Here is a 14395-nt window from a genome sequence, read left to right on the forward strand (position 1 = left end):
AACTTTTCAAATTACGTGTTGAGAAAACTTTTTTTTACGTTGTTCTTATTTTTATTAAAATGAGTGGTATCGACAGTGTTGCTAAATCTTTTGTAGACTATTACTATTCAACCTTTGATACCAACAGAGCTGCATTGATTAGTCTTTACGTAAGTCATATACGTACAAGCTTTTCTTTTTACTTATTCATTATTAGAAAGAGGAATCTATGCTTACTTTTGAAGGTCAACAATTTAAGGGAACTGCCAGCATTAATGAAAAGTTGACTGTAAGTAGTACCAAAAGTTTTATTACAAAGCCATCTATTAATACATAAGTTTATATAGTCTCTTCCTTTCCAAAAGGTTGTTCATAATGTCAACACCCTTGATGCTCAACCTGGTAGCCCTTCCTCTTCTAGCCTAATTGTCACTGCTACTGGTCACTTGACTGTAAGACATTAAAGAATAAAAAAAAAGAAGGAAATATTAACATGTTCTTGTTTAGGTCGATGATAGTCCTAACCCTTTGATGTTCTGTCAAACTTTCCACTTGGTTTCTGAAGGCAACAGTTTCTGGGTATACAACGATATCTTCCGTTTGAACTGTGCTTAAAGTTTACAATAAAAAGAAAAGAATAGATGAAAATAAAAATGATATTTTTTGTTTATTTTACAAGTATTTCATTAATGCTCAACAGGTGTGGCTTTCTTATCGAAAGCGGACAAAATGTTCTTACGGATATTGAAGTCATCTGCCTTAGCACTTGTTACATCATCAGATCCTGAAACCTTGGCAAGACGTGCCTTTTCCTTTTGTAAAAAGTCTTCGCCGTTGGAGATGACCTTTTCCATTACCTTGGCGTAATATTTGGCATGACTATACATATTTCCCAAGAGTTAGTTTCATAAGCACTTTTTTTTATTTTATTCTTACCGAGAAGCATGATCCTTGACAGCGTCAGCAACTTCTTTTTGAATTTGCTCACGAGCAGCAGGGTTCTTGATGAATTCAATCGCCTTTTCATCCAAATGACCAATACGGCCAGCCTAAAGCATAAGAAAAGTTAACATGTCATCGAGACAGCCAAGTGCAATCAAACTTACAGCGGGCAATAAACCACCACCAACAGCACGTTGGGCATTACAATGTTTGTTAAGAAATTCAATAAAACCAGCTTCATTACGTCCACCTTCGTAAGCGACAGGTTCGCTTTCACCAGCAGGGAAGAACTTGATGGTAGGATAACCAGAGATATCAAATTCAGCACCAATATCACGCTCCTTGTCAGCATCAATCTTGGCTACAACGCACTACAAGAATCATCAGCTTTCTCATCACTTTTCCATCTTTCTCACTTACATTTTCAACACCAGAATAAGCAGTTGCGATAGTTTCATAAATAGGAGCTATTGTATAGATGAATAAGAAAACGTTTTGATTTCATATTCCTCAACTCACCCAGGTTCTTGCAGTGTCCACACCAGGAAGCATAAAACTCAACAAGAACATTTTTCTTTGGGTTTAAGGCGACTTGATGAAAGTTCTTTGTAGTCAACTCGACTACGTCTGATTTCTTTGCCTTAATACGAGGAGCCACACCGGACTTTTCTTGAACAAAGGAAGCAAGAGAGCTCAAATCACGTCCGCCTTGGTATTGTTCCACTTCTTCAGGGTTCTTGACACCCTTAGGGAACCACTTTAAGGTAGGAAAGCCTTTGACACCATAGACAGCACCCGTATTACGGTGTTCGTCTGCGTTGAATTTGGCAATAATGACATTATCCTTTTGATGAGCAAAGGCATCACCCAATTGGGCATAAGTAGGAGCCAACTTTTTGCAGTGACCACACCAGGGAGCATAGAATTCGACAAGAGCAGGTTTGGAGCCATCGATAACGGTGTGGAAGTTGTCATCGGTCAAGACAACGACATTGCCGTCATAGGTCACAATGGAGGACTTGGGTAAAGAGGTGCTGCGACGAACGAGTTGAAGGATATCGTCCAAGGAGTTTATATCTTTCAATTGACCAAACGCGTTATTGACGTGGCCAGCGAGTTTTTCGGGTGATTTGAGTTCGTTAAAGTAATAGTTGAGCTTTTCTTGGTTGAGTTGTTTGACGTTATCGACCAAGTCGTAAGCAACACGACCCCCCAAGTAAAAATCGTAACCGAGAAATGCTGCATTAGCAGCAATCAAGAAGAAAAATAACTTTTTCAGAAAAGACATGACGAAAAAGAAAAAGTATAAAAAAATACAGAGAAAGGATCTAGCACAAATTAAATAATTTTTCAAAACCCACAAATCATTTTATTCCAAGTACAGGATTCTGAAAATTGTCAACTTGCTTGACACGTTGATTGGCCGACTGATGTAATTAAATTTGCTGATTTCATTAGGGTATTCAAAAGAGTCTTGAAGAATCGCATTGAACCTGTTACTTTTTACAATTTATTTACCAATCATCTTATACCACCTCAAATATCACTGCCCTATTAAAATGATATAGCCCTTGACTATTATTAATATTTAAGGTTGGGAAACATATTTTACTAAAATCTAAATTTAGGAAAAAAAAAAAAAAAAATCCCTTCCTATAACTATTCATCCTCGTACTTTTTTTTTTGATTGAATTACTAATGATACTTTTTTATATAAAAAAAAAAAACTCGAGTCTTTGCATTAAATAAATGCAACCATTTTTTTAAGCTGACTTTTAACAAATTATGAATGTCATGTTCAGGTACTCATGTTCTCAGGTAACTCTATTTAAACAAGTACAATCACTGCCCTTTATTACCTTTAAATTTGCTACATCTCGAGTCATAACGCTATTCATGTCTTCAATATGAAAATTCTGTGTAAATAAATAAACTTTGACTTTGATCTCATGAACTGTTACTTCTTCATCGTACTTGATATAATGATCACAACAAGGTTATCATAAGCCATGTTCTAGAAAAAAAAATCATTTCAAAAAAAAAAACAAAACTGGATGCATATTAGATTCAAAAGTTCCTAAGCAATACGGCTGAATCATGCTATGATAGCTGCTTTCTGCTTATTAATCAAACTGAAGACGTTACTGTACCACAGTATTTCATTGACTATCGTTTTTGCTTTTTTGGTCAAGAAGTTATTGAGATGTAAGTTTTCTTGTGAAAGTTTACAAACCTAATAACTTGCTTTTTTTTTTTAAAAAAAAAAAAATACTCTTTTGGAATTAGGAGACACAAGGATCATACGAGAACTTAAAATGGAAGCAATCTTATTTAAACATTAATTAAACTTCTTTAAAGACTTTTTTTTTTTTTCTGTCAGAAATCTGTAAGAAGTAACCTTGGCAAAGCAACTCTGCTGTAAGTCGATAATAATTTACTTTTAAAAATACAAATGAAATGTGCATATTCTCTTTTTCAGTTTTATGAACAGCTTTTCTATTTAACGCTGTTTTTGAAGACTTGCTGTAACTTTTGGCATGATACGGACAGTTCATAACACGTACATTGTAAAATAAATTATTTACAAGATCATCAAAGAGTGTGCTCTACTTGTAAAATCAGTCCTTCTTGGTTTATTAGATCCTAGAATATCCATCGTACCAATACCATATAGCGTGTTTAAAAGTCAGTGAAATACTGATGAATATTGGCATTAGAAGCGCGTGTTCCTACTTTTGAGCATATAACTGGTTAATGTGCATCCTGTTCCTGGTTCGGTCAATGTGTGTCTTTCATTGGTGCGTCATTAATCACCTCCTTTATGTGTTGCTGCTGTCATGTTGCAGGTCCTTCATACTGATGCTACTGTATGTCGGTAGCCAGACCAAGGGCTGGTACTTTGAGATCCTGCTCCAGTTGTAAAAGTTCCTCGGGATCTCTTCCATTTCCTCATCTGTACAATCCGAATTACTGTGAGTCTTATCGGAATCACTTATGATATGGCTCTGATCAATAACTTTTATGGGCAGGGGTTGTTTGGTTTGGTAGGATTTCCTATTTATTTGTGTTTACGATGCTATTTTTACATGGACATTCAAATAATCAATGTCCATTCCGGTGACAAGAATAACAGATAATGCGCGCTTTGGATTCATGGCATTCAAATTTTGTGTGCCCTTCTTTATGACAGTATCGACACTAGGTAGGCACCCTATTCCATGTTGCATGAAAAACCTTCGCTAGATAATCTGATGGTTTAGATCTTGAAACTTTTGATCCTCAAACATGTATTCACTTTGTTGAATGCTTTGCATGGCATAACCAGAACCCATAAAAAAATGCCAGTTGCAGATTCTGTATTGATTCCCAAGTCCATGATAACACCAAACACTGCAAGGCTCTTTTGTAATCCAGTCAAGACTTTGTTTTTAGGCAAAAGAGGTAATGGATTCAGTTTAAGAGAAACAATTTTAGCCGAATTCTCAAGGGCAGCACAGAGAAAAACTCGGAATTTATCATTTATAAAAATCAAACCATTGTTGGCAACATCATTATTATCATGTTCTTTAGAAATATAAACTTCAAGATAACGGCAGAGACCACTACTCAAAGGAACACATGTATAAATACTGGGATGTTGTTGCTTCAATACTATCATACTATGTTGGCTATACTATCATACTATGTTGGCTAGTATGTTTGTCTCTGCAGTTTGAAATATCGATCAAATATGCGTCTTTCGCTCTAGACGTTTTTGAACACGCTTGTCTGTAAAGTGCGTAAGATCAAGTCATCATCAATATGAGGATACTCCATATGATCATGCAACAAGGATATCCTATTTGTTACTGCTACTGCTTGAGAATAGAACTTGTACCTAGTTTTTTTAATTGGATGAAGGGGATATAGACTAGACCACTTGGGGAGACTGATAAGGCTCGGAAAGAACAATGTTGGCACACGCATTGGTTTTTTTTTTTTTTTTGTTATGAAATTGGAGTTGAAATTTCACTAATTGATTTTTGAAATCCGCCGGTTGAGACCGTACGCATGACAAGAAAAGTGGCTGCTACTAAAGAAAGGGACGATCGGTGAACCCTCTTGGATGACCGTTCTTGTGGCAAAATAAGGAAAAAGACATTTTATCATTCCCAAAAACAGCAAATACAGAAAATGATTCATGTTACCATTCTCTCTTCTTCAACTATATCAAAGGTACTTGATAGATGAATAAAGAAAGCAAGGATCGAATCAACAAGAAAAAAAAAAAAAAGAACTTATTTTATTGGGTCCCTTCTTTTATTAAAGTAAGATGTGATGGATGAAGATGGACGCATGTTGGGTATGATATGATGAACAGTGGGCACTGTACTCTTTGTGAACACAGAGGTACTTGTTGTCAAGGTAGGTAAAGAAGAAGATTGTGAAGAAGGACGTACTCGTTTCTGCTGCTGAAGCATATCCCAATTGTCCGTGTCTGGATGATATTCTTGGTGCCAACCACTGACAAGACCCAAACGCACAGTCACTTTAGCCATGACCTCACCCGCCGTGTTGTGAATGAGACAGGTTCGGTCATCAAATGTCTTGTCGGTGAAAGCAATGTTCCTCAGTGAGATGGTGCCAGTACCAGCGGTTTGCTTTGTATGTTTATCCATCATGATCAAGCTGAGTTTCATTTGACCTAAACTGTCCAGCCAGTTTTGTATATCGACTAAATGACCAGAGAGTTGATAACAGGATCTTGACTGGTTTACGGTGTCTGTTGAGTAAGAGGCGGCGGGTGATATATTGTAAGTAGAAAGGAATGACCAAGTGACGTAAGGCCTTTTTAGTTTTGAAAAAAGATTGGAAGAGCGTAGGATGGTGTGGTTGATATGATCTGCTTGTAATACTTTAAAGTAAAATGTGTACTTTAAGCTACCTTTACCAATTTGATGATAAGGTTTCTGTATATCTTTTGGTTTTTGTTGTAACTGCGGTTGTGTATCAGTGAATATGTTGATTTTTCTCAACATTTCTGACAATTCTTCGATATTTAAATCCATTAAAGATGTTTTTTTATTTAATTTTGGTTGTGGTTGCTGTTCTGCAGATTTAATTGTCTTTTTATTATTATTACTCTTCTTTTTAGGATGTGTACCAAGTATAGATGCGATATTTTTCTTTCTTGTTAGCGTATTGTTTACTATCGTATTTGTGATTTTAGGAGTAGGAGGTGGAGATCTCAATTCGATGCAAGGCGTATTCACTCTTGAAGTACTATTCGTAGTGGCTGTATCTGGCATAGCCACATAAAATAATCCTAATTTGAGTTGTTCATTTCCACTGGATAGCTTGCACCAATCTCCTTTGTCGGCTACAAATTTATAAATGTGGTCTAAATGATGAGCAGACTTGGGTATAACTTCTTTTGCCTCAGAGACTGACAATTGTATTTTATCCATTGTTGTTGAAAGTGAATCATTGAATACTTTTTTAATGGAAAGAGTAGTTGTTGCTCCTTCTCTGCGCAGACGAATGAGTTGTTTTGTTGAAAGAAAATAAACAAGTGAAACATTGAAGGTACAAGTACCGTTTGTTTGAATATTGGCTGAAGGTGAAGAAATGAGTGTGTCTTGTGGAATCAAGTCGTCAACAGAACAAGGTAATTTAAGATCAAGTTCTGTTTCAACTTTAATTGAGTAATTGTCGTATTCAAAGTATTGACCTTTTAACTGATTAATATTTTTTTTTTTTTTTTCATGTGAAAATATGTACAACTTACCTTGCTGTATTGTTACAAGTAAAGCATATTCACAAGATTTTGTTAATAATAAAGACATAAGAAAGGGGAGGAAGGGAAAAGAGGGGTTTTGGTATTTTTATTTTTATTTTTTTATAGGAGGAAAAACAAAAAATAAAATAAAAATTGAATCCATTTGAATTGGACTCATTGTGGAACATAAGCTGGCCACTTTGAGTATTTGGTGCATCGAGTATTTCAATAAAATATTTTTAATAATTTCTTGTAGATTTTTGCATTTTTATTTCTTTGTAGTACATGAATCCATGCCTCCACGCTCCTCAATACATAATGCATATCAATCATATCCTTCAGCTCTATCCATCCTTTCTGTTTCTCCAACTCGTAAAACATCGGCCAATCTATTCACTAAATGTTTAGTTTGTCCTGGTTTCTCAAAGTGGCATTACCGATCGCCCAACAAGCTCCCTTTTTAGTTTCAAAACCTCTAAGAGCTATTAATTAAATCAGGAGTTCCATCGGTCTATGGTCAATGATCGCTTTGATCTAATGTAAACTTCTTGCGATAAGGCTGGCCTCCTTACAAACCGAGTCCGTGGTATCGGTTAGCGAATAGAATATCTCTTCCAAGGCACCACATCGGATCGCTTTCTAACTTTGCTCATCCTCCCAGCGACCATGTTATTAATAGAACAAGGCACTGGTATCTTAACACGAGTGGATGTGCTACTTATAATTATCACTGGTTGAATTTGTTTATTAGAGTCAACAGATAGATAACAAATGGCTCAACACGCATCTATATCAATCGAATAAAGTAATATACCCAGTACAGCTAAACCAGATCCATCTATATACACATAGATTATTGTCAATCTTTTTTAGTTATACAAACTATATATAATTTGCTATTTTCTATTCAAGTTGAGATCTCTATCTCTGCAAAAGTTGGATGATGTTTAAATGACAGCCTATTAACTCTAGCTTACTTGGACTCTGACATCCGATACTGGTTTACTCAGCAATTGAACAAAATAAGAAATTTCAATTGATTCAAGTACAGTTTCTGTTTGGTCGAAAATTCCAGAATCAGCATTAGCAAGAACCTAAGATATTTTATACCAGATAGAACCTTTAACCACACGCAAACGTATGTATTTGCTGGATGCATGAATAAAGTCTTTCCCTTCTTTTTTTTTTCTTAAAGTTGACTGTAAGAGGGAGTTAAAAACTGTACAAGTCTTGAAACAGCACTCGCATCAGCTCCTTGTTTTACAGGCAAGCTTTTTCTTTGGATAGTATCTTTCTGAATTATCTTATTCTTACAAACTATAGCTTAGCATCTTGTGAATAGATATTGAATGATCAAAGAAATAGTTTGTCATTAGGAAATCAATCATCAAAATCCCTTGCTTTTTTTTTATGTTTGCATGGTTGCTTGTAAACTGCAAGCATTAATATCGACTTCATGCTTAGATTCTGAACCTAAATCACATCTATTGCTAAGGTTTCTTCTTTAATTTTTTTCTGTCTATTTATATATTACCGATCTACTTCTTTGCTTATATGCTTTGTGACTTTTGCCGCTTGTTGCATTCGTTCCGTATAAAAGGAAGAAAAATAGAGGAATGCCTCTTTTAAATGTCCGAATGCAAACATGGGAATACTTTTGCAAATACAAACACGCTTTTCTATTGTTTTCCTCCTTCAAATATAGCTCAATAAGGGGGACTACAAGCATGAACTGTAAGCTTGTCTTATCTATAGAAACAGTGGTAAGAAAAAAGACCTTCTTTATTGTTACAAACCTTTTTGGTGTAGTACAATGTTGCATTTGAATATGCAATTAAACTTGTAATAATAACGAGCGTTTGTACACAAAATAAGCTGAAAAGAATACAAAAATCGATAAGATAAGAGTTGAAACCAAAGTCAAGGATAGAAAGAGGCATAACAGGAAATCATAAGCAGGCTAATAGGCAAAGGGTTTCAAGTCGGCTGACAATTTATAAAACTGGGGAGGTAGTTTTTGTTTGTCCGCTCTTTTTTTTTCCTCTCTCTATCACACACATCTACACTTTTTTTTTTTTTCTTCTATCAATATTTAATGAGTAACGACGGCACGAACAATATACCTTTATCTTTTTTACAATATAATATACCCACTGTGGCTTCTAACGAGTTGGATTTTCACTTACCATCTCGTACTCCACTTCATGGTTTAACAGTTGCTGAATGGGCTGGTACAAAAGCAAAACATAATAGTAAATCCTGTTTTTTTTTTTTTTTTTTTTTTTTTTTAAAAAAAAATAAAATAAAACTAACAAAAAATAAATAAATGCAGCAACAATTACTACTACTTCAACAATAACACCGGCAGCAGCAACAACAACAACAATTACAACAGCAATTGAAGATTCAAAATCAACGCAGACAGTAACACCACCACCTTACAACAACAATGCTAATGTTAAACCAAATACAATTTTAAAAGACACCAATGACGATAATAATTGGAAAGATGTATATCGTAATATCAAATGCATGGATCAACTCTATGACGCTTCCTTTTACTCATGGCTCAAGTCTGAAGAAAACGTCTTGGTTACAGCCATGTATTTACATCGTATTGCCAATGAATACCCTTTAGTTCGTATTATCAATGCCCTTAAATGGCTTATAAGTGATTGGAGATTAGAAAGTATCAGTACACTTGTAAGATATGTTACAGTCGATTGGGCTGATGAAGTAGGCAAGTAATTTTAGGGAGCTTTTTTGTTGCACATACTCCCATACTTATTCATATTTGTAGGTGACCTACGGCGAGCCCATCTCTTGCGTCACTTGACAAACAGTTGGGCGACCCAATATACAACCACACTCATCACCATGGTCTTATCTTCTGCACCCTATGCATCCACCACACCTGTTCAGCGAGAAAGATTTTTAAGGGCATTTACCAAGGATTGGAATTTCTCAAAACTATCTGAATTTTTCATGTATTTGACAAGCCCAGCCAATATCGATTATAAAGTGAAATGTGTTATGCTTCAAGAGGCGGCCAGAAAAGAAACATTAAGTGCAAAACTTATAAAGAAAAAGCAAGAACAAGAAAGACATCATCGAAGGACGTCCAGTAATGATGTGAATGATATTAAACGTCTAAGATTATCTACTCCTGATTTAGATCACGTGGAACAGGAATTAATTTGCAGTGGTAATGGTAGCAGTAGTAGTAGCACAACAGACGCATGTAATCATTCAAGATCTGTTACTTCTCCTTCACCCAACAGTAATATAACTGGATCTAGTGGAAATAACATTAGTAGTAGTAGTAGTAGCGGAAGTAGCAGTGGAAGTAGTAGTGGAAGCAGCAGTAGCAGTAGTAGTAGTAGTAGTAGTAGTAGTAGTAGTAGTAGTAGCAGCAGTTGTAGTAGCAGCAGTTGTAGTAGTAGCAGTAGTATGAGTGGTAGCAATAGCACCAGTAACTTAGCAACGAGTAGTAATAATACAGATCATAATCATGAACAACAAAGGGATGCATTTATTTACCCTTCACTTCACGGATTGTCACATTTAAGAAGATCAAACTCAATTGGATCAACCGATTCTTGCGACATGATAGAAGACCCAATGGACACAACAGAAACTACAGTGAAAAAGAAAAATGGGACATCTTCTAACCACGTATTTTACTAACAGGGTACATAATAAAGCTTATTATTGAATTAACTTGCAAAAGAAGATAGGTTCAACATTTATTTTTTTTTTTCAATTTCATTTCTTATAACTTACTTTTTGAAATCGTTGTACGGCGATAAGAGCATAAGTTGCAGATCTCCATCTGCTTAATTGACTCTTTTGCTGTAATGGTTGAACATCTACATGTTTCATTAATCTTGCTTCACTATAACTAAGAGTGAGCCCGTCTTTTTTTTTTTTTTTTGTTTTGAATTTATCTCTGTTTTACCTTTCTTTTAACCTATCATTTTCCAACATCAAATAATTCTTTTGATATACTTTTTTTTTGTTAAGTCTCTTTCGCTTCTTTATTATATAAAAATAGGACTTACTTAAATCCAGCATCGTTTCATTTGACTATAATTATTTTTAATACAACCATTTACTTGATTTTTATACTTACTTTCTGTTCCTGAATTATGATGTATTTTTCCTACACCAAAGATAAATAAAACAATCATGCAAAATAAAACTTTTATAAACCTTGAGTTGATTTATTTTATCATTGAGTTCCTCCACTGTTTGCTCATGCATATTCATTTGCTGTTCAATAAAATATTCTAATTCCTTCTTTTCGTGTCTTGATTTCTCAAGATCAATTGTCGTTTCTTGTAATGTTTGCATTAAGCTTTCATTCTGCTGTTGTAATTGCGTCACTATTATATTCCAATCCTTCTCGATATGTTCTTCTGCGGACTTGACTGTGATAAACACGTCTTGTTCCTGCTCTCCAATCTCATCATACAATGTTCTTGGAGGATCTACAAATCTATCCATGCAAAGACTTGAATCACTGTCAATGATGGGTGAAGATTGTGGTAAATCTCGTGTACTAATCTTTTCTTTCAATGCACTAATTTTTGAATTCCAGAAAAAAATAAAAACAAAAACAAATAGCAAAGGTCTAGTATTTTCATTTTCCCTTTTTTTTTGAGATTGATTGTGTAACACCATGATCAATTTGTGCATTACTGTACTCATATAAAATAAACCAACAATTGTTGTATGATATAAAGTATGAGATGAAGATAAAGAGAGACCAAAGTAAGAGACAAAAGGTATTATGAAAGTATATCACCCACTGATAGCCTCCTTTCTCACGCTCACTTTTCTACTAGCTTACAATTTACATCAGCGAAAACAACGTCACTGATCTCCCTCCCCCCTCGAAAAATTTTAAAAAGTTTTTTGTGTGTTTTTTTCCTGACCTTTAATCTACAAGATGCTTCCCGCTACCAACATTGCTTCCAGAGTATTGCGCTCAACTGCTAACGGTAAACAGATGACAAGGATGAAAAATGAAATATTTATGTGAAAATATAGTTGCTCGTCGTACTTATGCCAACAACGGTGGTTATGAATCCACATATAAAAACTTGCTGATTAACTCCCAAACAAAGGTTATCTGTCAAGGTTTCACCGGTAAACAGGTAATACAAAAAAAAATGGGAATAGTATGATATTTATTTTATAAAAGGGTACTTTCCATTCTGAACAAGCTATTGCTTATGGCACTAACATGGTCGGTGGTGTTTCACCCAAGAAGGCTGGTCAAACCCATCTTGGTCTTCCTGTCTTTGGTTCTGTCCGTGAAGTATGTAACAAAAAAAAAAAAAAAAAAAAAAAAACAAGAATTTATATATTTATTATTACTTTAGGCCGCTGATGCTACCAAGGCCGACGCTAGTGTCATCTATGTCCCTCCTCCCGGTGCCGCTCAAGCCATCTTGGAAGCTGTTGAAGCTGAAATCCCCTTGGTTGTTGCCATCACTGAAGGTATTCCCCAACATGACATGGTGCGCGTCAAGCAAGCTTTGATGACTCAAAGCAAGACTCGTTTGGTTGGTCCCAACTGTCCTGGTATGATCTCTGCTGAACAATGTAAGATTGGTATCATGCCTGGTTCCATCTTGAAGCGTGGCAAGATCGGTATTGTCTCTCGCTCAGGTACCTTGACTTATGAAGCCGTTCAACAAACCACCGATGTTGGACTCGGCCAAACTTTGTGTGTCGGTATTGGTGGTGATCCATTGAACGGTACCAACTTTATTGATTGTCTCAAGGTCTTTTTGGAAGATGAGCAAACTGAAGGTAGTCATGAAAGAGAAATGAGAAGGGAGATAGAAGGATGATATTCATGATGTTGAATATAGGTATCATCATGATTGGTGAAATCGGTGGTACTGCTGAAGAGGAAGCTGCTGAATTCTTGAAGCAATACAACTTATCTAGAGAAGTTCCCAAGCCTGTTGTTTCTTTCATTGCCGGTTTGACTGCTCCTCCTGGTCGTCGTATGGGTAACGTAGATGCTACTGATAAAAAGTGCACATGATTCATGTTTCAGTATAGGTCATGCTGGTGCCATCATCTCTGGTGGTAAGGGTGGTGCTCAAGACAAGATTGCTGCCTTAGAACGTGCTGGTGTCCATGTTACTCCTTCTCCTGCTAAGTTGGGTGTCACTTTAGAAAAAGCCATGAAGGAAGCTGGTTTGGCTTAAGTTTTAAGACAGTAAATATTTATTTATTTTACAGCACATCAACAAAAAAAGAAGCACCTTACTCTCCTTGCACTATTTTCCTTCTCTTTTTTATGTGTGCATGCAAACAGTATCTTAGATTATAAAAATAATTTGTGTAAAAAATATGGAATATGTTGGTGGGGATATGATGTATTATTCTTTGGATTAAGAAAGACCTTTGATCCGTATTTTAAGAATGTATACTTTAAATTCGAGCTTCTTTATGCCATTTTAACTAAAAGACACGTGGTTTTGTAAACATTCATTGTGAATATTGTTCATTTCAATTGCTTTATTTCATGTTTTTACTGCAAAAACGCGTATTTATGATCACTGTTCAACCAAATGTTCAATGAGCCAAGCCACCCAAAGATCTCCTGCTTGGAAAATTTTTTCTGGCTCCAAGTATTAGACCGGGAACAAAACCTCTTCTCTTTTTTTTTCTCTTCCTCTTTCAACGTATATTTCATCGTAAGTAGTCACTAGTCCAAGAAGCAAAAATAGATACGAGATAACAGAAACTCATTTCCTTATTATGTAAATAGAACATGAGTGCTGATTTGGTTTGGGCCATTGTCAAGAACAACAATTCTTTCCTTGTTAAGCGTCAAAACGTTCAATTCTCTTCTGAACCCTCCAACTTGTTGAACCTTAACTCCTTCAAGTACTCTGGTCTCGCCAACTACAAGGTAATAACAAAACAAAATTGGACATTGACAAATTCTGACATCATGATAGAACGCTGCCATCATCCCTGCTGCTCGTGGTGTCCGTGTCACTTTGCGCAAGGCTAACAAGGAACAATCCCCTGCCAAGTCTGCCAACACTGTTGTCATTGCCAAGACTCGTCGTCAAACCGCCAAGTCTGTTGCTAACTTGATTGCTCGTGGTAACAAGTACAGACCTGACCTCCGTGCTGTAAGTTTTGAGCAAGTTCAATGAACAAAAAGTTTTTTAATTGTATACGTTTCTATAGGCTGCCGTTGCCCGTGCTTCTGCCATCATCTCTTCTCAACAACCCAAGAAGGAACGCAAGGTCCGTGAAGCCAAGGGTGTTCGTGCTCAAAAGAACTAAATAAAACTCCTTTTTATTTGCTTTTTAAACTTTTTTTTTAAAGAGGGTAAAGATTTAAGAAAATATGGAAGGGATATCATGGGATTGAGAAAGAGAAAGATGCTTTTATCCTTCTTGGTTCTACATTATTAGCTTGTATAGTTTACATTGGACCTTTAAATGAAAGGAACAAATCAAATGTTCATTCAGCGCTTTATTATTGTCCTTAATGATGTTAAATATGCACTTTTATTTAAGTAAATATTCATACTGTTGTGCAATATCCACATAAAAGGAAAAGCTATATATCAAGAGTCCAACTATTAATAAAGCGAAATAAAAAAAGGATTGGCAATATGATTTCATCGCGTATACCAATTTTTATTAATACGTGCATTTTATCATGTTTTGCCT

The 14395-nt window shown here is 35.6% G+C and overlaps 10 protein-coding genes across 10 annotated transcripts; 4 read left to right on the top strand and 6 right to left on the bottom strand.

Annotated features, from left to right (window-relative positions):
* Positions 1 to 59: 59 nt before the first annotated feature.
* Positions 60 to 594, top strand: RO3G_13074 (uncharacterized protein; the record flags this gene model as incomplete). Its single annotated transcript, XM_067667658.1, has 4 exons — positions 60 to 149; positions 197 to 268; positions 327 to 431; positions 487 to 594. The coding sequence occupies 4 exons, from the start codon at positions 60 to 62 to the stop codon at positions 592 to 594; spliced, it is 375 nt and encodes a 124-aa protein (XP_067523759.1).
* Positions 595 to 911: 317 nt separating this feature from the next.
* Positions 912 to 2209, bottom strand: RO3G_13075 (uncharacterized protein; the record flags this gene model as incomplete). Its single annotated transcript, XM_067667659.1, has 4 exons — positions 912 to 1028; positions 1086 to 1292; positions 1342 to 1388; positions 1441 to 2209. 4 exons carry the CDS (start codon positions 2207 to 2209, stop codon positions 912 to 914), a joined length of 1140 nt encoding a protein of 379 aa, XP_067523760.1.
* A 1531-nt stretch (positions 2210 to 3740) lies between these two features.
* Positions 3741 to 4076, bottom strand: RO3G_13076 (uncharacterized protein; the record flags this gene model as incomplete). Its single annotated transcript, XM_067667660.1, has 2 exons — positions 3741 to 3891; positions 3994 to 4076. The coding sequence occupies 2 exons, from the start codon at positions 4074 to 4076 to the stop codon at positions 3741 to 3743; spliced, it is 234 nt and encodes a 77-aa protein (XP_067523761.1).
* A 101-nt stretch (positions 4077 to 4177) lies between these two features.
* On the bottom strand, positions 4178 to 4579 carry RO3G_13077 (uncharacterized protein; the record flags this gene model as incomplete). The annotated part of the gene is made up of 1 exon (XM_067667661.1): positions 4178 to 4579. The coding sequence occupies one exon, from the start codon at positions 4577 to 4579 to the stop codon at positions 4178 to 4180; it is 402 nt and encodes a 133-aa protein (XP_067523762.1).
* Positions 4580 to 5198: 619 nt separating this feature from the next.
* On the bottom strand, positions 5199 to 6746 carry RO3G_13078 (uncharacterized protein; the record flags this gene model as incomplete). The annotated part of the gene is made up of 2 exons (XM_067667662.1): positions 5199 to 6595; positions 6689 to 6746. 2 exons carry the CDS (start codon positions 6744 to 6746, stop codon positions 5199 to 5201), a joined length of 1455 nt encoding a protein of 484 aa, XP_067523763.1.
* A 258-nt stretch (positions 6747 to 7004) lies between these two features.
* On the bottom strand, positions 7005 to 7307 carry RO3G_13079 (uncharacterized protein; the record flags this gene model as incomplete). The annotated part of the gene is made up of 2 exons (XM_067667663.1): positions 7005 to 7068; positions 7252 to 7307. 2 exons carry the CDS (start codon positions 7305 to 7307, stop codon positions 7005 to 7007), a joined length of 120 nt encoding a protein of 39 aa, XP_067523764.1.
* A 1467-nt stretch (positions 7308 to 8774) lies between these two features.
* RO3G_13080 (uncharacterized protein) lies at positions 8775 to 9483 on the top strand (the record flags this gene model as incomplete). Its single annotated transcript, XM_067667664.1, has 3 exons — positions 8775 to 8910; positions 9075 to 9423; positions 9480 to 9483. 3 exons carry the CDS (start codon positions 8775 to 8777, stop codon positions 9481 to 9483), a joined length of 489 nt encoding a protein of 162 aa, XP_067523765.1.
* A 466-nt stretch (positions 9484 to 9949) lies between these two features.
* Positions 9950 to 11185, bottom strand: RO3G_13081 (uncharacterized protein; the record flags this gene model as incomplete). The annotated part of the gene is made up of 6 exons (XM_067667665.1): positions 9950 to 10155; positions 10220 to 10316; positions 10463 to 10548; positions 10741 to 10765; positions 10812 to 10841; positions 10892 to 11185. The coding sequence occupies 6 exons, from the start codon at positions 11183 to 11185 to the stop codon at positions 9950 to 9952; spliced, it is 738 nt and encodes a 245-aa protein (XP_067523766.1).
* Positions 11186 to 11630: 445 nt separating this feature from the next.
* Positions 11631 to 12906, top strand: RO3G_13082 (succinyl-CoA ligase [GDP-forming] subunit alpha; the record flags this gene model as incomplete). Its single annotated transcript, XM_067667666.1, has 6 exons — positions 11631 to 11682; positions 11732 to 11838; positions 11886 to 12002; positions 12067 to 12499; positions 12562 to 12705; positions 12758 to 12906. The coding sequence occupies 6 exons, from the start codon at positions 11631 to 11633 to the stop codon at positions 12904 to 12906; spliced, it is 1002 nt and encodes a 333-aa protein (XP_067523767.1).
* A 569-nt stretch (positions 12907 to 13475) lies between these two features.
* Positions 13476 to 14002, top strand: RO3G_13083 (ribosomal protein L28e; the record flags this gene model as incomplete). Its single annotated transcript, XM_067667667.1, has 3 exons — positions 13476 to 13616; positions 13666 to 13845; positions 13904 to 14002. The coding sequence occupies 3 exons, from the start codon at positions 13476 to 13478 to the stop codon at positions 14000 to 14002; spliced, it is 420 nt and encodes a 139-aa protein (XP_067523768.1).
* Positions 14003 to 14395: the final 393 nt, after the last annotated feature.

This window comes from Rhizopus delemar, genomic scaffold, assembly GCF_000149305.1.
Source record: "Rhizopus delemar RA 99-880 supercont3.11 genomic scaffold, whole genome shotgun sequence".
Classification (NCBI taxonomy): Eukaryota; Fungi; Mucoromycota; class Mucoromycetes; order Mucorales; family Rhizopodaceae; genus Rhizopus; species Rhizopus delemar.